This window comes from Capricornis sumatraensis, chromosome 13 (assembly GCF_032405125.1).
Source record: "Capricornis sumatraensis isolate serow.1 chromosome 13, serow.2, whole genome shotgun sequence".
NCBI classification, from domain to species: domain Eukaryota; kingdom Metazoa; phylum Chordata; class Mammalia; order Artiodactyla; family Bovidae; genus Capricornis; species Capricornis sumatraensis.
In genome coordinates, this window is record NC_091081.1 from 11,603,564 (window position 1) to 11,629,830 (window position 26,267).

General features: G+C 39.7%; 1 protein-coding gene across 1 annotated transcript in view; it reads right to left on the reverse strand.

The window, feature by feature from the left end:
- Nucleotides 1-24,696, reverse strand: part of C13H6orf58 (chromosome 13 C6orf58 homolog) — a 129,546-nt gene extending 104,850 nt beyond the window's left edge. Inside the window, exons 1-6 of the mRNA XM_068985522.1 lie at nucleotides 24,663-24,696; nucleotides 20,290-20,532; nucleotides 18,402-18,488; nucleotides 16,426-16,610; nucleotides 14,430-14,530; nucleotides 13,936-14,174 (exon numbers count right to left, since the gene is read on the reverse strand). Of these exons, the coding sequence (XP_068841623.1) occupies nucleotides 13,936-14,174; nucleotides 14,430-14,530; nucleotides 16,426-16,610; nucleotides 18,402-18,488; nucleotides 20,290-20,532; nucleotides 24,663-24,696 (889 nt within the window). The remainder of the gene's footprint in view (nucleotides 1-13,935; nucleotides 14,175-14,429; nucleotides 14,531-16,425; nucleotides 16,611-18,401; nucleotides 18,489-20,289; nucleotides 20,533-24,662) is intronic.
- Nucleotides 24,697-26,267: the final 1,571 nt, after the last annotated feature.

Here is a 26,267-nt window from a genome sequence, read left to right on the forward strand (position 1 = left end):
AGAACAATTTTCAAACAACTTGAACAGCTTGCAACTCAATTCAAGCAGCTTGCAAGCCTAACACCAGCCAATGCTGAACAAACAAGCAAAATAGCTTGGTCTCAGAAGAGCCAGGCCAAAAGCTTCTTCAGACAATTTCCAGAAAACAGTACCTTCCGAAGGAATAAGTCAAAGGCTAAACAACCTATACAGTTTCAGTGACATGGTCTCTGTCTCCCCAAAAAAATGCATTTTAGCCAGCCTCAGTTGAAAGAATCAGACCAAAGTGCCAAACAAGTGCTTGCATATAGAACAAGGAATTAACCTTAAAATGCTGCTGCTAAGGCACTTCAGTCATGTCCAACTCTGTGTGACCCCATAGACAGCAGCCCACCAGGCTCCCCTGTCCCTGGAATTCTCCAGAAAAGAACACTGGAGTGGGTTGCCATTTCCTTCTCCAATGCATGAAAGGGAAAAGTGAAAGTGAAGTCGCTCAGTTGTGTCTGACTCTTCAGCAACCCCATGGACTGCAGCCTACCAGGCTCCTCCGTCCATGGGATTTTCCAGGCAAGAGTACTGGAGTGGGGTGCCATCGCCTTCTCCCAAATAAAGCCTGTGTTCTGTGTGTGAGTTAACAGCAGCAGCAACAACAAAAATGTGTCTAGTATATCTACAGCTTTAAATGAGCCTAGTAAATCCAACCCTTGATCTTTCTCTTTTAGACAAATTAGCTGATGGATCCCACACAAAGGATGGTCTGTGGTCATGAATCTGAGGATCATCTATGTACCTCTGTGGACATTTGATGGGCTGGTGAGTTTAATGTAACAATCAAACCTCAAATTGATGACCTTTCCTCAAAGAATCAGTTCAGTATAGAATGTAAATTGTAGAAACAAATAAAGAAATGAGAACCATTGCTTTTGTAAACATAAAAGAAGAAAACCCTTTGACCCAAACAGTGTGAATGTTTTGACATGATATTTTAAAAAGGTATTTTTTTAAATTAGTAATTTATCCGGTTTTGAAAATATCAGTTATAGAAAACTAGTAAACTCAAACCTTGCTTTAAATACATAGAACAGAAGAATTTGCAATACATTATCTAATAAAATTGTGTTAAAAAGAAAAAATTCTAGATACATATTACAATATTTTCAAGATATATTGGATCTTCAATTTAGAATACAAACTCATGAAAGTATAGTGTTCTACAAACGTTACCAGTTTATTTCTTTTTCATTTATTGTGCATTAGAATTCAATTAGTCTTTTAAAATTCTGCAGTTGTTATCTATGGTTTAAAATAGTAAATTTACAACATAAATCCATTCTTCCTTATGAGAGGTTTTAAAGAGAAGCATATTCTAGTTGTATATGAGACCAAGGGAAATTTCTGATTAAGTTTTACCATATTTCTAGATCTGTGGGTTTACTTATATGTTAACAATAGTAATAATAGCTTTTCACTTATACAAACCTTAATTATTATCTCTCTGCAACACTGCTCCTTGCTGCAGTTGATTCTAGCATAATGGGAATATCATAAGACAATGTCACCTCTCTGCCACCATCTAAGGATCAGATCAATTTTTGTTACCATGTTTCTAGCTGTTATTCATCCTTTCCAGAAACAATGAATAAATGGAATAAATTTTACTGGTTTGGGTTTTTTTAGTGTTTTAAGTAAGATTTTTAAAGAATAGTCAGGTAAATTTTAAATAATATTTAATCTAGTATTTATTTTTGCCTTGAACTGTTCCTAAGGAATAAAGTTCTAATATAAAAATCTTTATTGTGATGGCAACAATATTAATATGAGTACATTATTGCTTGACATGATATCTCATTAGCACCCACATTAATAATCTAATATTAAGACCATCTTATCCATTCTTTTCACACCAAATAAATTATATACAAAGCCTATAGAAATTGTGGCTTCATAATGCATGTTCATCATATTTCCAGGACAACTGAGCAATAACAGTCTAGTAGCTCTGATGAAGTAGCACCTCGTGAAGTGCTTACAGGCTGCACATGTCTCATCCTTGAGGGTTGCGTGTGAAAATTTTCACAATAGGTAAGAATGGATACAGAGTTATTATTTTTAAATCCCACACTATCTTTCCATCTTACACTATGATTTTCACTGAAATCTTTTTCAATTTACCTATATATCAACCTTGGAAAGTATTATAATAAAGAGAAAACTTTTACTCTTTATTAAGAGTAAAGAAAAAATTAAGATAAGGTTTATTAAGATAAGAAAAATTTTACTGGATAAAATTCAAAAGTATTTTATAAGTAGAAAGACTGCTAGATCAGATGATATGGATACTATAGATATAAAATTATTCACTACAAATTAAAATTTCTTTCTCAATAAGAAGAGAAAATGGAATGTAAGTTGGTACAACTACTATAGAAAAAAGCATGGAGATTCCTCAAAAAAGTATAAATAGGACTACTATATGATCCAGCAATTCTACTTCTGGGTATTTATCTGAAAAAGATAAAAACACTAATTTGAAAATATATATACTCCCCCGTGTTCATCACAGCATTATTTACAATAACCCATTATGCTAGTATTGGCCAGTAGAAATCCCTTCTGACAATATATCCATCTTTAAAAATGTTTATCTACTTTCATGTGGCTGTACAGCATCTTCACTGTGGCATACAGGATCTTTAGTTGTGGCACGCAGGATCTAATTCTCTGACTAGGAATCAAACCCAGGCCCCCTGCATTGGAAGCACAGAGTCTTAGCCGCTGGACCGCCAGGGAAGTCCCTATCCATTTATTTTTGAACACTTTATTGCTTTCTGAAACTACAGCATATTTTAAATTCATTTTCCTTTTACCTGCTTCAACCGTAGAATTGGCCATTTCTCAAAGGCATCCTTCTCCATTTATTGGGAAATGAGGTCTTGATGTCAGGATCTGAGTGGTTGCTATGTTCATCATTTTGGGGATGTCCAAGCTCACAGACCCTCTCCATATATATATATGCCAACTTTTTCTTCATTTATAGTAGTAACTATTGGTTTCCCAGAAATAAGACTGTCTTATCAGACTGTCTATGGAAAACTTTGTAATCTGGCTCATTTTATACTGTAAAATGTCAAAATTATTGTCAACACCAGCCCTACAAAGCTGGTTTCTTGAGTAGTAACTGAAATGATCCTTTAAATATGTGCTGTTTCCTTACTGGTCTCATAAAATATATAAATGTGTGAATATAAATTTATTTCCTATTTTAATACTTTTTAAAAGATTACATTAAGCAAAATAAAACTTCCCTAGCCATTCTATAGAAGAAACCGTCCTGTGGACTAAGGATGCTATCTGCTGTGTCAGTAAGCACAGGGTGCAGCAGCCGTTAGTGATTGCAGTCCCCCTGATGCTGAGCCCTGAGGAACTCAGGATGGAAACGAGAAACGTCTCCCCGCCCCCACTCCGCCTGCATCCAGCAGTCATCAGAGTGCAGCCACCTCCAGCAGTGTAGCTTGAGGAAACTCAGGATGAGAAAACACAGGATACTGTCCCAGATAGCTGAGGTGCATATCAGAGGCATGATTTCAGTGAGCCCAGACTCTTGCACCTTCCCACGCATATAGAAAAGTGCTAAATTCCTAAACTTGAGATATCTGGTTTTCTCTAATTAACAGGAATCTTTTGACATTCCAACTACCTGTCCTTTGTTGTGAGAACACCCATATATCCTGACTTCCTGCTTGCCTCCCCAGAACGGTTTTCTCAGCATTATCTGAGATGCTGTTTCCTAGGCTTGAAGTCCTAAGAATGTCTGCCAAATAAAACATTGCTCTCAGCTTTTAGGTTATGCATTTTTTCAGTTGACAATCCCTAGGTGGTACCATGCATGTGTGGACTCTCAGTCACTTCAGTCGTGTCTGACTGTGCGACCCCACAGACTGTAGCCCGACAGCCTCCACTGTCCATGGGATTCTCCAGGCAAGAATTCAGGAGTGGGTTGCCATACCCTCCTCCACGGAATCTTCCTGACCCAGGGATCAAACCTTCATCTCCCATCTCCTGCACTGCAGGTGAATTCTTTACAGCTGAGCCACCAGGGAAGCCCAGAGATGGCACTGTACAACCTGTTAATATATATTTTTATGTATAAATACATATATATATTTTGTGTGTGCTGTTCTCTGTTATCTACCCTCCTCACCTACCTGACAGCTTTTCTTGGTCTGTCTTTGTTTGCCTGGACAGAGTCAAAGCCTGTGTTCCTGGGGCACTAGTATTTGTGGAGTTTTCTCTTTTTATTGGGAGCTATTTTGTCTTTTTAGCACTGTCTGTCTTCAGGCAATATTGAGGGTTTGGTTTTGTGTAGACATTTCATAAATGGATAGTTATTTCACATCATTTGGGGTAGAAGATTTTGGCAGAGTGTTGACTGCACTGCCTCTGTTAGGAAATGCTCTGTGTGTTTTCGGATTCAGTTAAAACTTAAGTCATGGTCTCGGCTCATCAAAGATGTTTTTACTGCTCCAAAAATACAGCGTATGTCACTGATCTTTGAGCACAGTTATTGCAACAATTGCTAATTTTTGTGGATGCTTACTACACATTGGGAAGAGCCCTAGTCCCTTTCTGTTTTTACTTACTTCTGAAGATAATTCTGCAAGTAGGTTTTATAATCTTGTTTTAACAATATCTAAACTGAGGCATGGAGGAAATTAGGAAAATTGCCCAAGTTCACCCTGGAAAACAATAGAGCTGAGATTTAAACTACCTCTTTACTCCAATGCCCATATTATTCAAACCAGTTTATCAGACTTGTTTTTCCAACAGTTAGTAGGTAGATTTAGTCTACGGGTGAGTCCTGGTGATAGGGACAGAGTAAAGAAACAAAGGGGGCTTCCCAGGTGGCGCTAGTGGTAAAGAACCTGCCTGTCAATGCAGGAGACATAAGAGACACAGGTTCGATCTCTGGGTCAGGAAGGTCCCCTGGAGGAGGGCATGGCAACCCACTGTAGTATTCTTGCCTGGAGAATCCCATGGACAGAGGAGCCTGGCAGTCTACAGTCCATAGGGTCGCAAAGAGTCAGACATGACTGAAGCAAATTAGCACGCACGCATGCACAAAGGAATGGAGTAAGTATTTAAATAGTTAATCACACTAGGGGATTCTAATTTACGAAAAAGTGTGGGAGACTCCCGTTAAGTTAATGATCACTCAAGACAGCAGGTTTGCTTAGACACGAAGCCAAGCAGGCTTGCTTAGCAACAAAACCATTCAATGGCTTCATGAGACATGCCCCAAAACACTCAAACAATGGTGGATTGAGGCCCATATCCTGCCCAGTGAGCTCTATAAGTTAATGAGTTCTAGGGCATGCTCCTTTGTATGCTCTAAAAACAAAAATATAAGAAAAAGGTGGCATTATACTAAAACCTGAGATGATTTACCATTTTTAGCATATGTTACTGATCTTGGTGGCTTCAGCCTGCAGGGGCTTGAAATGGGGCTTCAAGTCCCCACTGGAGATTGAGGGCCAGTGGTGGCAAGGAGAGTGCTGAATCCTAGCCACTAAACCAATGGTCAATGACAAGACCCTGGCTCTTCGGCTTTGCAGGAAAAGAATTTTCACAAAGATGAAAAGTAGTGAAACAAGTACAGTATTTATTCAGTACAGTTCAGTTCAGTTCAGTTGCTCAGTCACGTCCCACTCTTTGTGACACCATGGACTGCAGCACGCTAGGCCTCCCTGTCCATCAGCAACTCCTGGAGCTTAACCAAATTCATGTTCATTGAGTCAGTGATGCCATCCAACCATCTCATCCTCTGTCGTTCCCTTCTCCCGCCTTCAATCTTTCCCAGCATCAGGGTCTTTTCAAATCAGTCAGTTCTCATCAGGTGGCCAGAGTATTGGAGTTTCAGTTTCAGCATCAGTCCTTCCAAAGAACACTTAGGAGTGATCTCCTTTAGGATGGACTGGTTGGGTCTCCTTGCAGTCCAAGGGACTCTCATGAGTCTTCTTCGACACTATAGTTCAAAAGCATCAATTTGTCGGCCCTCAGCTTTCTTTATAGTCCAATTCTCATACCCATACTCGACTACTGAAAAAACCATAGTCTTGACCAGATGGACCTTTGTTGGCAAAGTAATGTCTCTGCTTTTCAATTTGCTGTCTAGGTTGGTCATAACTTTCCTTCCAGACAGTAAGCATCTTTTAATTTCATGGCTGAAATCACCATCTGCAGTGATTTTGGAGCCCCCAAAATAAAGGCTGCCAATGTTTCCACTATTTCCCCATCTATTTCCCATGAAGTGATGGGACCAGATGCCATGATCTTAGTTTTCTGAATGTTGAACTTTAAGCCAACTTTTTCACTCTCCTCTTTCACTTTCATCAAGAGGCTTTTTCGTTCTTCTTCACTTTCTGCCATAGGGGTGGTGTCATCTGCATATCTGAGGTTATAGATATTTCTCCCGGCAATCTTCATTCCAGCTTGTGCTTCATCCAGCCCAGCATTCCTCATGATGTACTCAGCATATAAGTTAAATAAGTAAGGTGACAATGTACAGCCTTGATGTACTCGTTTTCCTATTTGCAACCAGTCTGTTGTTCCATGTCCAGTTCTAACTGTTGCTTCCTAACCTGCATACAGATTTTTCAAGAGGCAGGTCAGGTGGTCTGGTATTCCCATCTCTTTCTGAATTTTCCACAGTTTATTCTGATCCACACAGTGAAAGCCTTTGGCATAGTTAATAAAGCAGCAATAGATGTTTTTCTGGAACTCTCCTGCTTTTTTGATGAGCTAGTGGATGTTGGCAATTTGATCTCTGGGTTCCTCTGTCTTTTCTAAATCCAGCTTGAACATCTGGAAGTTCACAGTTCATGTACTGTTGAAGCCTGGCTTGGAGAATTTTGAGCATTACTTTACTAGCATGTGAGATGAGTGCAATTGTGCGGTAGTTTGAGCATTCTTTGGCATGGCCTTTCTTTCGGATTGGAATGAAAATTGACATTTTCCTGTCCTGTGGCCACTGCTGCACTTTCCAAATTGGCTGGCATATTGAGTGCAGCATTTTCACAGCATCATCTTTTAAGATTTGAAAGAGCTCAACTGGAATTCCATCACCTCTACTAGCTTTGTTCATAGTGATGCTTCCTAAAGCCCACTTGACTTCACATTCCAGGATCTAGGTGAGTGATCACACCATCGTGACTGTCTGGGTCATGAATCTCTTTTTTTGTACAATTCTTCTGTGTATTCTTGCCACCTCTTCTTAGTATCTTCTGCTTCTGTTAGGTCCATACCACTTCTGTTCTTTATTGAGCCCATCTTTGCATGAAATGTTCCCTTGGTATCTCTAATTTTCTTAAACAGAGTATTTATTAGGAGAAAAAAAAGAGTACAGTACTCAGAGACAGACTCAGAGAGTAGTGCCCTCGTGGTAGTTTGAATCACCTTCATGGGGCATTTCTTCCAGGTTTCCTTTGATGAATCACCTTGCTTGTCTGGTTCTAAGTCTGGTTTATCTGAGGATCCTTTGATGTGTGCGTGCTCATCTCTTAGCCAAACCTATGAGTAGGTTGATATTACTTACTATGAGATGACACCCTTTCCCTTTTTGACCTCCAAGGAAACCTTCTGCTCATGTGTATGTCGGGAAGGTCTCCTTGACTTCAAGAATGAGGAATATGCGGTCTTTTATCTCTTATCTGTGCAAGGCCCAGCCTCCTCCATCATGCTTCTTTTATGGAGTTTCTGCTATTATGCATTTTCTGTCCACAAGGGAGAAACTCCTCAGCCTTGGGCCATCTATCTTCTGCCTCATAGCCACCTTTTGCTCATTTCCACTGGCTTGACCATATAGGGAGAAGAAAACTCCCCCACCAGGCGTGGAGGAGGAACTGCTGACGTTAACTCAAGAAGAAGGTGGTCTTCTCCTCCTCCCTACTTTTGCTTTGATTATAAAACTGTAGCCCACTAAGTTCTTGGGGAGCATCAACCCCTTGCCCACAGGCTTGCAGGCCTCACAAGTTTCCTGTTCTAATAAACCGCTTCTTATCTATCCCTTTGCCTCTTGCTGAATTCTTCCTGCACTGAGACATAAAGAAACCGAGTTCCTTGGAGCCCCCCAAAAGCAACCTACATTGTTTCTTCACTCTGTCTCTATCATTGGAAAACACTTTTTTTAATGACATATTTGTGATTTTTTTTAATTTACTTTTTGTTGTCGTTGTTGACAGGCACACACAGTTTTATTTATTTATTTACTTCATTCATGTATTTGGTTTTGGCTGTACTGGGTCTTCGTTGCTGCAAGTGGGTTTTCTCTAGTTGCAGTGCACGGGCCTCTCATTGCGGCGGTTTCTCTCGTTGCAGAGTACAGGCTCCAGGCATGCAGCTTCAGGAGGTGCAGCTTGCTGGCTCTGGGGCATGCGGGCTTCAGTAGCTGCAGCACAGGGACCCTAGAGAACATGCTCAGTAGCTGTGCTGCAAGGACTCAGTTGCCCCACAGCATGGGGAATCTTCCTGGACTAGGGATCAAACCTGTGTCCCGCGTACTGGCAAGTGGAATCCTATCCACTGCACCACAAGGGAAGCCCTGGAAAACTTTTAATGAAAACTTCATGCTCTAAAAGTCACCACAGCTAGCCAGTGTCATCTGTCTCCTCAGAGAGCAATCTTGACAACTTTGATCCTAAAGGATTTATTATCAAGTGTTGACTCATTAGAAAAGACTCTGATGCTGGGAGGGATTGGGGGCAGGAGGAGAAGGGGACGACCGAGGATGAGATGGCTGGATGGCATCACTGACTCAATGGACGTGAGTCTGAGTGAACTCCGGGAGTTGGTGATGGACAGGGAGGCCTGGCGTGCTGCGATTCATGGGGACGCAGAGAGTCGGACACGACTCAGTGACTGAACTGAACTGAACTGAACTGTGGACCAAAGGAAGGGAAAATTGCCTAATTGCTGTAAACTTGTCATTAGTGAAAACACACACACAAAAACCTAACAAATTAATTCTATATTCTATTTGTCAGTTCTGTTTTATGAGTTTTAAAACTTTGTCAGTATTTTGGTTTAAAATGTTCTGGACTTTGGTTATAAATCAGTAAGACATATTGGTCTAAATTTCATGATATTGGATTACATAGGATAACAACAGAAGAGTCATCCAAGTTTATTGTCTGTTTATTTCTCGGTGATTTATGATAGCTTAATACAATCTTCTTTAGATCTTGAACATTTTAAGTCTTAATAACTTCAAAAATCAAGAATTATTAATTGAGCAAGATAATGATAGCATTAATTTGAACTTGAAGATGGGAATGCATGGACAAAGTCTTAACACATGAGCATAAGTCAAAGACACCAGAACAAAAAAACTGTATGATTGTGACAGCATTAGATTTTGATATTACTGTTGCTCAGCAAGTTAGAATTGTTCATTTTGATTCATTAATCATCCCAGAAATGTTGGATTAAAGATGGCAAGAACTGCTTCAAAAAACTCCAGAAGTAGCGTCTTTGCAGCCTGTGTCTTCATTAAAATTTTCCATATAGTTAAAGATAGTGAACCTGGAAAGGATATAAAATAATTACAAGTAAATTAAAATGTATACTCATTTGCTAAAATGTTTATTTTAAATAAAATTCTATGCTTTTGGATATAAGTATATGTGTACATTACATAATAGTTATACACATAAATCTTTAAATTTGAAATTAATTGACTGGATTTTCACATAAAAAATCAATAAGAAATATAAGCAATTAACCAGAAAACTGGGAAAAGAACACATATTCAAGAAATTGTAAATTCATATAAGAGTGAAGTAGCACTTTCTACATTAAACACACACATTTTAGAAATTGCTATATGATAGTAGGTTGGAGAAAAAAGGAAACAACTCACTTATAACAAAAATGTAAACTTGTGAAAAATTTTTGAACACCATTTGGCAATATATGACCTACCAACTTGAATACATTTCCTTTATACATATTTTTTGGTAAAATAACAAATCATGGCAAGAAATGCATACATGAAGTGCCACTGTTATAGTATTCCCTGTTATATAGCTTATAACAGAAAACAATGTCCACAGTTACGATGTATTCATTAACACTACATATAATTTAAACTGAATGGGTTAGATAGGTCTGTCCTGATACTGCAAAACCTCCATGTAGATTTTCCAGTAAAAAGTGTGTGCAGAGCAGTGAGTATAATTTCATTTGTACTAGCAGCATGGATTTTATTTATTCAATTATTTGCACTGTTTTAACTATATTTCAAATTCTATAAATTTATACCAAGGACTGATTTTTTGAAATTGGGTGATGAACCAAGCATTCAGTTGAGTCTATCTTCCCCTTTCCTCTTGTCTTTCACCTCCCTTCTCCCCTTAGCTATCTGTAGTCTCCTCAGACAACCACTTTGCCTTCTTGCATTTCTTTTTCTTTAGGATGATTTCGGTGACTGCCTCCTCTACAGTGTTACAAGCCTCAGTTCATAGTTCTTCAGGCACTCTGTCTACCAGATCTAATCCCTTGAATCTATTTGTCACCTCCACTGTATAATCATAAGGGATATGATTTAGGTCATATCACCTGAATGGCCACCTGAATGGCCTAGTGGTTTTCCCTATTTTCTTTAATTTAACACTGAATTTTGCAATAAGGAGCTCATGATCTGAGCCACAGTCAGCTCCAGGTCTTATTTTTGCTGACTGTATAGAGCTTCTCCATCTTTGACTGCAAAGAACATAATCAATCCGATTTTGGTATTGATCATCTGGTGATGTCCATGAGTAAAGTTATCTCTTGGTTTTTTGGGAAAAGGTGTTTGCTATGATCAGCATTTTCTCTTGACAAAATTCTGTTAACCTTTGTTCTGCTTCATTTTGTACTCTAAGGCCAAACTTGCCTGTTACTCCAGTATAACAGATACTCCAGTTATCTCTTGACTTTGTACTTTTGCATTCCCAGTCTCCAGTGATGAAAAGGACATCCTTTTTTGTTTGTTTGTTTGTTTTAGTCCTAGAAGGCAGGTCTTCATAAAATCAGTAAACTTCAGCTTCTTGGGAATCAGTGATTGGGGCATAGATTTGGATTACTCTGATGGTGAATGATTTGCTTAGGAAATGAACTGAGAACATTGTGTCGTTTTTGAGATTGGACCCAAGTACTGCATTTCCAGTTCTGTGGTTGACCATGAGGGCTACTCCATTTCTTCTAAAGGATTCTTACCCACAGTAGTATATATAATGGTCATCTGAATTAAATTCACTTGTTCACATCCAATTTAGTTCACTGATTCCTATGATATCAATGTTCAATCTTGCCATCTCCTGTTGACCACATATAATTTACCTTAATTCATGGACCTAACATTCCAGGTTCCTATGCAATATTGTTCTTTACAGTATCGGACATTACTTTCACCACCAGACACATCCACAACTGAACGTCGTTTCTGCTTTGGCCCAATCACTTCATACTTCCTGGAGCTATTAGTAATTGCCTTCCGCTCTTCCGCGGTAGCATATTGGACATCTTCCTACCTGGGGGACTCATCTTCCAGTGTCATATGTTTTTGCTTTTTCATGCTGTTCATAGGGCTCTCGTGGCAAGAATATTTGAGTGGGTTGCCATTTCCTCCTCCAGTGGACCATGTTTTATCAGAACTCTTCACTATGACTCATCTGTCTTGGGTAGCCCTGCCTGACATGGCTCTTAGCTTCACTGAGTTATGGAAGCCCCTTCACCATGGCAAGGCTGTGATCCAGGAAGGGGAAAATATGTGTAGTCAGGGATTAAAAGCTGATGCCATTGCAGAGAGACAGGTGGTTGAGAATTTTACATAATTAAAAAAATGTTTAAAACTACATGACAATGCTTAGAATTGACGACATTCTTCATCAGTGAAGTGTTAACGAGCTAATTGGAAGTCTGGAAGGTCTGCTGTTACTTATTTATGCAGTGAATTTAACTCAGATTCCTTGTGAAGAGCATCATAAAGTAGCTCTGGAGACTAAAAGTTACTTAAATGATATTTTGAGAGGATTTTTGTGAATGGAAATATTTGCCTCTATTTAATTAATTTAAATGCTCATTTTTGAATATCACTATTTGCATTTTACTAATGCTTTGCTTTTAACATACCTGTTTTCCCTATTCTCTGCTCATCTGGAGATCCCAAGGCCTTTGGTGCTGTTACTGAATTTTGACTGTCAGTGGGAATGTGAAGCACTGACAACAGTGGATAGATAGTAGTAAATACCTTGTTACGTGATATCTAAACAATTATGATATCAAGGTTTGTTTTTTTAATCATTAGTTTTCCATATTTAATCTGCAATTTTTTTTCTGGTGAAAGCAACTCAAAACCACATATTAAATTCAAAGCTAAATTTTGGTAAAATCAAATCTTGTCAAAATATTGCTGTATAGGCCTTCCCAGCTTTCAGGGACCTTCGATTCTTGATTCAGTTCTTTACCCTTTAATCTTAGCAAGGAAGAGCCAGTTTATATGATCCAGGCCTAGAATACAATTATGCTATGTGATAATTTGACAGAGATGGCTGGGCAGATCCTAAAACATCTGCATCTCCTTTCATGGAGTAGGTTTGTCACACAAAACTGTTCCTAGGCAGCAATTTCATTCCTTCCCCCTGCTTGCATCCAAATATGGGATAATGTGACTAGGTCATACCAGTAGAGTATGAGATGAAGTGAAGGAATTGTCAAGACTTTCTCCAATACAGTATCTTTCTGTTGGTGAGTTGTGAATCATGTAGAGGTTGGGGGGTTGGAAGAGCTAGAGATGAAAGCATCTTCAGTCAGCATTGTATGAAGGAAAGCTGCCACTGACTGAGAACATGGCCCTGGAGCCATTATTGGAGGATGCAAGAAGAGGCTTCAGTTGCAGAAGCCCCTAAAAGGTTTGGGTTTGTTATTCTACCTAATGCAAATAAGATTTCAGAAACATATAGTTTAACTTTTACTTTGCTTTTATATCTTTTAAATCTTTCAGATTCATTTTGTTGTTGTTGTTTTAAAAATACTAATATTGGGGGACTTCTGTGGCAGTCCAGTGGTTAAGACTTTGCCTTCCAATGAACAGAGTGTGGGTTTGATCCCCAGTCGGGGAGGTAGGATCCCACATGCTTCATGGCCAAAACATAAAATAGAAGCAATATTGTAACACATTCAATAAAGACTTTAAAAATGGTCTGCTCAAAAAAAAAAAAAAAGCTTTAATTTTTTTTTTTTTTAGTTTTTAAAAGTACTAATATCTTAATTACGTTTTAAGTTTGGTACACTGCATAAGTGCATGTCTGGAAAACGGGGATGATGTAGTAATTCAAACTTGCAATTACAGATTTCTTTTTTTCACTCTGCTAAGAAACTCTGCAACTGAGGGGCTAAAGCAGAATACTTCTGCCATGACTAGTAAGGCTGCTGGGAGGGAACTCACGTAAGTCAGTTTGCTGGTTTTGTCATGGTAAGTTTTTCTTTTTTTCTAAATTTAAGAGTGACATTAAGCCTTTAAAAAAATACTGTTTAACAACAACAGAAAGAATATATCTGGGTTTGTAGATGAAAGAAGTGCATGGGATAGTCTGGTAGCTTCATGGGTCAGGAAGGACCTGTATGGTCAGGGCCCCTAAGATGATGCTCTCTTTCTGTCTGGGCATTGCTTGCCCTGCTCCACACTGCCTTACCCTGTTTACATGCATGATTCCCTCCCCTTCCTAAGCTGAGAGTTTAAACAGTAACTACACGCATGATCAGCCCAACCCTCAGTTAACGACTGCTGTAGTTCTCGGGCCAGAATGGTTCTGGTTTCTTTAAGAGCATGTGTTATGACAACATATATCTGTGATCATCCTTATTTCTTCCTTGCTTTATTCAATGCGATATTGATTAAAGGTATTGTTTATCAGCCTTTACCTGTCGCGCTATCCACTTCATGAAGACGATTTAGACCAAGCAGGACTATGTTCTGAAGGTCAGTAAAGTCGCTGATGAAGGGAGCTCTGTCCCCATCCACAAGCACTCTTGGTGGCAGGGCCTTCTGGAACTCAGATACCGTACTAAAGATCGTGGGAAAGCTGGCTGCAGCTAGATAGTCCAAAACCACGCACCAATCTTTCCCAAAACCTGCTTCTGGTTTAGAATAATATTCTAACCTAAAAGACAAGCAGAAACACGGCACCCTCGTCATTTTCTTAAAAAGATCACCTTCTGTTAACAAACTAAGAATGTAATTTTTGGTTTTAGAATGTGATGGCTTGAGTGCCTGCCTTAGATGATATAGGTAACTAATTCCCAAAGATTAAATATAATATTTAATAAGAAGACTGATATTAGGAAATAAAAAGGTATAGATAAGACCAAAAATTATTGGCCATATTAAGTAGAGGTAACTTGGGATCCATGCTTACCTGTCTTCAAAAATTTTGTAACCGTCTTTCAAGCTTGAGACGTGTGCCTCCCACAAGTACTTCAGTAAGTCCTCGAAGCTACTAGAAGGTGACTGCAAATGCTAAAGTAGAGGGGAGAAATGTATTCATGTTTGCTCAACTAGAAGAATTCTTTCTACAATTTCACTTTGTCCGCATTTCCAAAATTGGAAATAGCAATAGTCTAAATGGCACTAAATAGACTAAATAGCAATAGTCTACATCACAGGTGAATTTGGTTTCTATGGATTAATTTTCACAAGCCATGAGTGACAGACAATCTGTAAAAACTATAATAATGATTAGGAGCAGATTAAGAGCAATACTGCATGTATCTATAAGAGATGAACTGCATTCCCCCCCCCCCAAAATCAGTATCATTTTCAATTTTTTATTGAAGGATAATTACCTTACAGAATTTTGTTGTTTTCTATCAGACCCCAAGAGAACTTTATTTTTTATCAGCTGTTTTTCTGCTGCCATAGTTGAAATTACCACAAAAGTTTAAGAAAAGGTGGAAATTACCAGAATATATAACTTAATAAAATCTTTAAAAATGAACTAATAGTCTATAGAACTAGTAAAGATCTCTTTTTGCATTGATTTTGGTCCATGACTATGCTTAACCAATGTATTTTCGTTTGGTCATTGAATATGTGGTTTTGATTGTCACATAATAGTTCAGTTATACCTATTTGTGACCACTTATCGAATCATTTGAAAGAAGTTAACTAAGTATTCTAAAACCAACCCCATAATCATATTTCTCCCAAGTGTTATTGCTCACTTGATGTGAAGGTTCAATTTACCAGAATAATCATTTCATTCAGTATGTGCTCTCGCATTTATGTACGGCTTGTTCAGAGTGAGATGAGTGGATAGACTTCCTGTTAACGGTCTGTTGCTGTTAATGCTCTGTTGGTTCAAAGGATGTAAACGACATGTAATGCCTTGATGTCATGGAATGAAAATGAAAGAAAGTGAAAATGGTAGTCGCTCAGTCGTGTTCAACTCTTTGCAGCACCATGGACTGTAGCCCGCCAGGCTCCTCTGTCCATGGGATTCTCCAGGCAAGAATACTGGAGTGGGTAGCCATTCTCTTCTCCAGGGGATCTTCCTGACCCAGGGACAGAACCCATGTCTCTTGCATCGCAGGCAGATTCTTTACTGTGAGCCACAAGGGAAGCCCATAAAGTAATGATATTAATATAACTTGCATAAAAACTTATATTTTTATACCATCTAATACACACAAAAACCTAAGCAAAACATCACACATATATGTGGAATCTAGAAAAATGGCACTGATGAACCTATTTACAAGGCAGGAATAGAGGTGCAGGTGTAGAGAATGGGCTTGTAGACACAGCAGAGGATGGAGAAAGGGAGACAAATCGAGAGAACAACATTGGCATTATTCACTATCGGGAGTAAAAATGCATAGTTAGTGGGAAACTGCTGTACCGTGCAAGGAGCTCAGCTCAGTGCTCTGTAATGATCTGGAAGAGTGGAATCGGGGAGGGGAGGCTCAAGAGGAAGAGGATGTGTGCATAGCATGTGCATGTGTGTGAATGCTCACTTGTGTCCTTCTCTTTGTGACGCCACGGACTGTAGCCCGCCAGGCTATGATAGAGGCTCCTTTGTCCATTGAATTCCCCAGGCAGTAATACTGGAGTGGATTGCCATTTCCTCCTCCAGGGGATCTTCCCAGCCCAGGGACTGAACCCATGTCTCCTGTGTCTCCTGCATTGCAGTTAGATTCTTTACTCTCTGAGCCACCAGGGAACCCTGTGTATGTATATACGAATGTGTGTATATATATGTGTGTGTGTGTGTGTGTGTGTGTGCACATATGGCTGATTCACAGTGTTGTGCACCAGAAACTAACAGAACATTGTAAAGTAATTATATTCCAATAAAAAAAGAAATTCTCTTACCACCTCCTGAGAGATTAAATAATAAAACTTGAAAAAGGCACCTTGTAAAGGGCATTCCACTTCCTCATCGTCGAAGGAAAGGAGGACTGACAGCTAGAAACACTAAGACAAAACTTTGTCTGGTCCTTGGGTGGTGGCAAAAGCAGCACTTGATCTGATGATATCCCCATTATGCCAGAATCAACCGCAGCAAGGAAGGGCAATGCACACAGAAAGTAATTCATATCTGTCAAAGAAGACACCTATCATTACCACAAGCGCCGACAAATATGATAGAGGACATTTTTAAGTAATCTGTAAGCCTTTAAGCAAAAAGTCACAGATCCAGAAACATGAAAAAAAAAAAAGTCACCGCAAAATATTGAAAATCTCCCTAAGGATCATATGCATAACTCTATCGCGTTTCTGTTAATAACCCTACAATTAGAAATGAAGATGGGCTAAAATAGTTGAGCGCTGCTGCTGCTGCTGCCGCTCAGTGGTGTCTGACTCTGTGACCTTTTGGACTGTAGCCGGCCAGGCTCCTCTGTCTGTGGGATTTCCCAGGCAAGAATCCATTTCCTTCTCCAGAGGATCTTCCCAACCCAGGGATCAAACCCATGCCTCCTGTTGTCTCTTGCACTGAGCCATCAGGGAAGCAAATAGTTGTCTACAACAGTTTAAGACACAAAAAGTAATTTTAATGAATTTGGTATCATTCATTTTTTCAAAGCATTATGTAAAAATGGAAGAAAGATATCTATTTGTGCGTAGAATGATACACTTCTGAGGTTTTACCATGAAATGTGACTTTTTTCTACATTATCTTCATATGCTTTATAGTGTGGATATTTTGTATTTTATGTTTAATGTACAACCATGACATTGTGAAGGGCTTGTCTCACATTAAGTCTTTGAAGCAAAAATGTTGGCTAAGTGTTGGCAACAAATCTTTGGATAACTAAATTAACACAATTAAGATTTTTAAATTGCTCTCTAAATAGAACCTATACCAACAAATTTAGACATACCGATATAGTTGACTGTAAAACTTGTTGTACTGATTACCACTGGTGATGCAGCACACTTCATCATAGACATGCATTTTGAATGCAGTCCTCCGCCCCAGGGTAGCAGGCTGATGTTCCAAACTATTGGAGTCTATGTGAGAAAAAAGAAGCCTAAATTCTAGATGTGTGGCCATGACAATTTCTGAGTCTTTGGAAAGACTCAATTAGGATCATACAAGAAAAACAAGTAAAGATGTATACGATGCATGTCACTCTGCTGCTGCTGCTGCTAAGTCGCTTCAGTCGTGTCCGACTCTGTGCGACCCCATAGACGGCGGCCCACCAGGCTCCTCCGTCCCTGGGATTCTCCAAGGCAAGAACACTGGAGTGGGTTGCCATTTCCTTCTCCAGCATGTCACTCTAAGAAAGTGAAATTAACTGTGACTTTGTTTCTAATTAGTGGGAAATATCGCAAAGAAATTGTGTGTAAATTAATTTCACCACTAACACACAAGGTAAAATTAAAGAATTAGAAAATACCTTCTGATTATTTGACTATTAAATATCTGACAGAAGCCTTACATTACTAACTGATAGAATGATTTGCGATGCATTAATTGCTGACATTTTTACAAGGTTTCTAATTAAATATATTTGGTCTGAGCAAAATGAAGAAAGAAAAAAGTATTATTTTCATGTTCTCTCCTTTTTCATCCCTTCTGGTCCTGGAGACTTCTCTGATTGGCGGGACCTCCCATCTATCACCAGTGCTGGTCATTCAAAACCCATTGTCCTTTGCAGTCCCTTGTTTCAGTCCCTGGGTAAAATATGTCCTAAGGAATCGTTATTGAAATTGTGGCCATTAAATCCTAGAATGTGACATAAAGGCCATGAGATACATGATGAAGCGGATTCATTTTTATGCAGCAATAGTGCTGTTTTTGTTTTGTGTCCGTCCCTAAGATTTTAACTTGAATTTTTTCTTTGGGGGAAGGTTATTAACCTATTTTGCTATTAAATGAACATACCAGCCCACCAACTGTCTACAGAGATGCACAAACGATCTCCAGATTCATAGCCACAGTCTGTCGTTCGGGTGAGATCAACCAATCTGCCTAGAAGAGAGAGGATACACAGGTTTATTTACTATGCACATTTTGAAACTTGTTATAATCATCCCTTGCCTAATTCATTTTGTTTGCAAGCAAGCACAAACATTTATCTTCTCATGGCTTGTGTTTCTCTTCCTATCACTCTTTACCTTCATTTCCCATCTCAGGACCAATTTCTTTTCCTTCATCTAACATCACAACAACATTCCATTTTAGAATTATATGTTTTGAATATTATTTGCTTTTGTATTTATTCTTTTTCCTAACCTGATTGTTATTGAACAATGATCATTAAAGAACTTGCTAATGCTATTCACCTGCATGAATATGAGAAGTGTGAACTTTCCTGATTGCTCTTCAGACTGCAAGGCACACACACACACACACACACACACACACAGCACCCAATCACATACACTTGTGCCATGCTATTGTTCTTTACCTTACTTTTCCATACTATTGAGATAAGAGTCGAATTTGTGCTGGTGGACCTAAACTGATATTTTTGAAAATTAGGTAGCTGTTTTCAATGTGCAGCCACTCCTGAGAACCACTGTTTTTGTTCATGCTTTTATTCCCTAGTAGATTTCATTTCTTTTTTCCCCAATGAAATTCATTCACATTTCAAATTTCAATTCAGATCCTTTTTTTTTTCTGATTACTCCATCTGACTCCACCGTGTCCCTTTGTTTTGCACTTAAACTTTTAACCAAGAGTTGTTATTTATTGCTCATTGTTTCCTTTCTGATATCTTTTCTGTTTTAATTGTGTTGTAAGCTCTTGGATGGCAAGGAAACTGTCCGAAACACTCACACCCCACAGCTGCTTTTCGAAAACGCTGGAGACATATAAGCCCATTATTAGGTAAGTTTAGTCAGGCTTAATCATAATATGTAAGTGTAATGAAAGAATAAGAAAAACATTAATCTACCAGCCCATTCAGCCTTCATCTACTACTGGCCCCCAGGCCCCTGAGACTGGCATGCCTCCCATAGTGCTAATGATTTCCCCTAGATCTCCATCTTTTTGACTCTGGGAAAAGCCTGATAAAGAACTGGTTTGAGTCTCAAGACATCACCTGACAAAGGTGGGTGAACAGCCAACTTCAGTAGCTCCACCATGTGACTCCTCCTTAGATCTCAGATAAACTATAATCTTCTCCCTATATATATATATTTTTCATCAGAACAGAACAAATTTCCTTATCGGTAGTGTTATAGTATGGAGTGAAAGAGACACCACTCTCTTTCATAAGACTTTCTGTCAGCCAAACATCTTATAATTCAGGAATCTTTGGCCCAAACAAATCTGCCTACTAAACACTAGAATGTACTTTATTTTTGAAAAGAATCGATCTTTTGCAGAGAAACATCCTCATGAACAAGGTCCCTTTCTTGCCTCTCTCCATCTACATGTATAGGTAATCATAGTTAAAACTTCAAGAAATTCAAAGTAATTGACATCATCTGTTTTAATGCATATCTTCTTGACTGTTTTGTTCATCACAGGGCTTAGAATAGAATCTGGCATCTAGTAGGAGTTCAAGTAGGATGCCCAATATGTTGGAAATGAAGTCTTTTTGTGTTTGGCAACTACGCTCTATGTCCCACTGCAGTTTCAAATCAAAGCAGGCAACCCAGAAAGATTTATGGAGGAGAAAAAGTAGAAAACTAATGGTTATGAGGGGAAAAGAGGAAAAAGAAAGAAATTGATTTTCGAAAATTGGTTTATACAGAGTTCCATTTCCCGATAACCACATGGTTAGATTGGAAAAATCATATGAGTAAAAACAAATCATTCTTACCTGTTATATACTGCCAGCTATGCTGCAAAGGTAATCCCCATAAAAAATTTTGTTCATTATCTGGTGCGAATTTTTCAAAATAACTGGCTGTCTTGTTCAGGAGGATTTTGTACATGCCCATTCTCTTAGGGTATACCCAGGGATCAATAATGTACTTCCCATCCTCCATACTGTAGTCACTGAACTGACCAGGACTCTCATTCCACAGTAGGGGATACTGACGTGAGAGACTGAAAACTTCTGCTGAAGAAACAAAAATGCAACCAGCGAGCACACAGGCCCAAGGAGCAAGAAGAGACAGCATGCTGGAGCTGGGGTCTGAGATTATGGGAGGGCTTTTGTTGGAAAGTGCAGAAAGACGTCATGGTATTTCCTCATGTCAGAGCGTATCACCTTTGTTTATTTCCTTGAGATGGTAGGAAAGTCTTACCAAGGAAAACAGGCTGCTTCCTCAGATATACAGAACAAACTAATGGACACTAGAAGAGAGAGGGGAGAAGAGCGGGGGGCGTTAAACTTGCATGAAAGAAATAATCAGCAATATTACATAGCACAATTTATAAATACACATGCAAATATGGGCTTCCCCTGTGGCTCAATGGTAAAGAATCCGCCTGCAGTGCAAGAGCCCCAGGAGATGTGGGTTCAGTCCCTGGGTTGGGTTAGCCCTCCTGCCTTGCATTCTTGCCCTTTTCCCATGTTTACACAGTTTCTAATCTTACCTTCTCCCAGTGTCCTAAGAACAGCAGTTTGTTGCCATGCTATTCCCATATGCAGAGATTAGGGCTTCTCATAAAGGAACAAGAAATGCTGCTTCTTAAAGGGACAGAAGGGGCCAGAAAGAGTTTTGGCCCCCTCCTCCAGGAGCACTCCTGCCCACACCCTGCTTGCGTCATAGAAGAAATTTTCTCAGGTCTACTGAGATACTGTCTCCTGGGTTCAGAGTGCTCAACATTCCCACCAAAGAAAATAACTCTCTACTTGCAGGTTGTGACCATATTTTTCAGTCGATAGCCCTCTTGCCTTGCATTCTTGCCCTTTCCCCATGTTTACAGACTTTCTAATCTTACCTTGCTTCTATCTATCACCAGTCAACCCACAACTGGGTATTGTTTTTGCTTTGGCTCCATCCCTTCATTCTTTCTGGAGTTATTTCTCGACTGATTTCCAGTAGCATATTGGGCACCTAATGACCTGGGGAGTTCCTCTTTCAGTATCCTATCATTTTGCCTTTTCATACTGTTCATGGGGTTCTCAAGGCAAGAACACTGAAGTGGTTTGCCATTCCCTTCTCCAGGGGACCGTATTCTGTCAGACCTCTCCACCATGACCCGCCCATCTTGGGTTGCCCCACAGGCATGGCTTACTTTCATTGAGTTAGACAAGGCTGTGGTCCTAGTGTGATTAGATTGACTAGTTTTCTGTGATTATGGTTTCAGTGTGTCTGCCCTCTGATGCCCTCTTGCAACACCTACCATCTTACTTAGGTTTCTCTTACCTTGGACGTGGGGTATCTCTTCACGGCTGCTCCGGCAAAGCACAGCTGCTGCTCCTTACCTTGGACGAGGGGTATCTCCTCACTGCCACCCCTCCTGACCCTTGAATACAGAGTAGCTCCTCTAGGCCCTCCTGTGCCCACGCAGCCTAGGAACCTGGAATGTCAGGTCCATGAATCAAGGCAAATTGGAAGTGGCCAAACAGGAGATGGCAAGGGTGAACGTCGACATTCTAGGAATCAGCGAACTAAAATGGACTGGAATGGGTGAATTTAACTCAGATGACCATTATATCTACTACTGTGGGCAGGAATCCCTTAGAAGAAATGGAGTAGCCATGGTCAACAGAAGAGTCCGAAATGCAGTACTTGGATGCAGTCTCAAAAATGACAGAATGATCTCTGTTCGTCTCCAAGGCAAACCACTCAATAACACAGTAAAAGTCTATGCCCCAACCAGTAACGCTGAAGAAGCTGAAGTTGAACAGTTCTATGAAGACCTCCAAGACCTTTTAGAACTAACACCCAAAAAGGATGTCCTTTTCATTATAGGGGACTGGAATGCAAAAGTAGGAAGTCAAGAAACACCTGGAGTAACAGGCAAATTTGGCCTTGGAGTACAGAATGAAGCAGGGCAAAGGCTAATAGAGTTTTGCCAAGAGAATGCACTGGTCATAGCAAACACCCTCTTCCAACAACACAAGAGAAGACTCTACACATGGACGTCACCAGATGGTCAACACTGAAATCAGACTGATTATATTCTTTGCAGCCAAAGATGGAGAAGCTCTATACAGTCAGCAAAAACAAGACCGGGAGTTGACTGTGGCTCAGATCATGAACTCCTTATTGCCAAATTCAGACTCAAATTGAAGAAAGTAGGGAAAACCACTAGACCATTCAGGTATGACCTAAATCAAATCCCTTATGATTATACAGTGGAAGTGAGAAATAGATTTAAGGGACTAGATCTGATAGATAGGGTGCCTGATGAACTATGGACTGAGGTTCATGACATTGTACAGGAGACAGGGATCAAGACCATCCCCATGGGAAAGAAATGCAAAAAAGCAAAATGGCTGTCTGGGGAGGCCTTACAAATAGCTGTGACAAGAAGAGAGGCGAAAAGCAAAGGAGAAAAGAAAAGATATAAGCATCTGAATGCAGAGTTCCAGAGAATAGCAAGAAGAGATAAGAAAGCCTTCCTCAGCAATCAACGCAAAGAAATAGAGGAAAACAACAGAGTGGGAAAGACTAGAGATCTCTTCAAGAAAATTAGAGATACCAAGACCTAACAGAAGCAAAAGATATTACGGAGAGGTGGCAAGAATACACGGAAGAACTGTACAAAAGAGATCTTCACGACCCAGATAATCATGATGATATGATCACTAATCTAGAGCCAGACATCTTGGAATGTGAAGTCAAGTGGGCCTTAGAAAACATCACTACGAACAAAGCTATTGGAAGTGATGGAATTCCAGTTGAGCTGTTTCAAATCCTGAAAGATGATGCTGTGAAAGTGCTGCACTCAATATGCCAGCCAATTTGGAAAACTCAGCACTGGCCACAGGACTGGAAAAGGTCAGTTTTCATTCCAATTCCAAAGAAAGGCAATGGAAAAGAATGCTCAAACTACCGCACAATTGCACGCATCTCACACACTAGTAAAGTAATGCTCAAAATTCTCCAAGGCAGGCTTCAGCAATACATGAACCGTGAACTCCCAGATGTTCAAGCTGGTTTTCAAAAAGGCAGAGGAACCAGAGATCAAATTGCCAACATCCGCTGGATCATGGAAAAAGCAAGAGAGTTCCAGAAAAACATCTATTTCTGCTTTATTGACTATGCCAAAGCCTTTGACTGTGTGGATCACAATAAACTGTCGAAAATTCTGAAAGAGATGGGAATACCAGACCACCTGACCTGTCTCTTGAGAAACCTATATGCAGGTCGGGAAACAACAGTTAGAACTGGACATGGAACAACAGACTGATTCCAAATAGGAAAAGGAGTACGTCAAGGCTGTATATTGTCACCCTGCTTTTCATAAAGGAACAGGAGCAAAGGAACCAGAAGGAGTTTTGGGTCCCTCCTCTAGTAACACGACTGCCTACAACCTGCTTGCGTCATGGAAGAAATTTTCTCAAGACTCTTTGTGGTCTTCTCTGTAAGAAACAATATTAAACAATATTATTTCTTGCTGTTGTGCATGGCAGGTGAATGGAAAGAGGAACCTGAAAGGTGGCTCCCAGGTATTTGACTTGGCCTGAGATACATGTGGGTACAGTCCCCAAGGTTACAGTCATCCAGTCATGGAGGAAAGGTTTAACTCTTTGAGACTCATCCTTGGAATGGCAGCCTCCTCCCCCTTTCCTCTTGAACTTAAGTCTTTCTCCAGCTTCACTGTCTTTTGCCTTGAGATAACTACAATAACTCAGAATTCAATGCAACTCATCTTTGCATAAAGGTGGATTCATACTTTTATTGTCATTATACTGTATATTGTCACACTGCTTATGATGTATGAGTACAGCATACAAAATGCCAGGCTGGATGAAACATAAGCTGAAATCAAGGTTGCCAGGAGACATATCAATAACCTCAGATATGCAGAGGACACCACCCTTATGGCAGAAAGCGAAGAAGAACTAAAGAGTCTCTTGATGAAAGTGAAAGAGGAGAGTGAAAAAGTTGGCTTAAACCTCAACGTTCAGAAAACTAAGATCATGGCATCCGGTCCTGTCAGGCGAGTGTTTATGCCTCGGTTGTATCTCGTCACAACAAAGATTTGGAGTGATGGACATTAAAGCCCTCAGCGTGTCACAGCTCTGAACTGAACTGACTGAACAAGCTGGAGTAACAGGTCTGTTTTCACCTGAGGCAAGGATAGAATTGTTGTAGTCAGGCATTCCGGTGCAGATGGTGGAATGCAGTTTATTACACGGGCGGCCCAAGGCAGAGTCTCCTCTTAGCCAAGGATCCTGATCAGTTTTTGTCAAAAGCTTATATACCCTAAGTGTAGGTACCCAAACCCACCTCCCCAAATTACCTGAAACTAGTCTGAACAAAGGAAAAGAAAGATACAATCTAAGTTAACCCATGATTCGTATGCCTTAAGCCTAGGTAGTTAACGGTGGACAATTATCAATAGGCCTGTGGTCATACCCCAATAAGCATAATAGAATTTATGATTGTATTCGGTTACGCAGACACTTAGGATATTCTTTTAGGTGATGGAGAGTCTTGGTACGAGCCCTGGGGCTCTTCCTTCTGCGGGGGGGTCTGGTTTTCCAGTTGGCACGTCGTTTCCATAGATACTGGGCATATAGCTCAAAGTCCACCGTCCAGCCCAAGAGGGAGCCCTGCTTTTAAGATGGAGCCTGTTTTGTCTGCTTCCTGCTTCAGAATATTTCCACCTATCACGATATCTAGTTGCCTGAAGAGAAGAAAATATCATGTTCAGGTGAGCTGTTTTCTCAGAATTTCTTTTCTTTTCCCCTTGTGCAGCGAACACATAGACACTAAAATCTTCTGAAAGGAAAGAGGGGTGTCTATTTTAACATTTAACCACAGGGGGCTATAAATTATAAGGTCTTACAGAAGAGAAAAATAAAACATTTGGGGGCTAGGATTTAGCTTTCTAGCAATCTTGGATTGACAGGTAGGATACTTACCTCATTTCCCCTCCCAGGAGCCAGTGGATCATGATAGTAAGATATGAATAGTAAGACATAACTATAAATACTTGAGATGAATGAGTTTTAAATTTTAGAACAGGAAGAAACATGAAAAAGTCATATAATCCAAAACACTGATTTTATTGGCTTCAGAAACTGAGGTCCAGTCCAGAGACATTGATTTGCCCCAAATCACATGTTGCATCAAAAATAGAAATAGGCCTTTCTGCAGGGGAGGAATGGAGACGCAGATGTGTGTCAAGTCTTCATATCAAGGTCTGAATGACCTCATCAAGTAACTGGAGGGTCGTAAATATTAGCCTGATTCCAGTGTTATAGAGCATGGTATGGTGAATTCTCTAAAGATATCCTGTGGTGAATTCTCTAAAGATATCCTAAAATTTCTTCTTACACATCTAGTGTCCAGGAGCAAATTTATTGATTACCTGCACCATGAAATATCATTTCTGTAATAGAAGTTTAAGTTTATATTTAAAAAATTATCAACCGATGCTGAATTAAATATAATCTTAAAATAGTCAAGAGGTCAGTATTTTTGTGTAAGCTTTCCCCTTCCTAGAAATTGTACTGTAGTATGTAGAAATCATGAATACTCGAATCATCCTGTTGTAAGTTTCACGTTTATAAAAGAAAGCAGCATGACTGATTGTATCAAAATAGTTGGTGGCACCAGAGTGGTCACAGTCACGATGTGTCTGTTGAACAAGACGGTATTCAATAGGTTATAAAGCGCCATCTCGTGGTTGTCTGGAGAGTTTAGCATTCAGGATCACGCTGTCCAA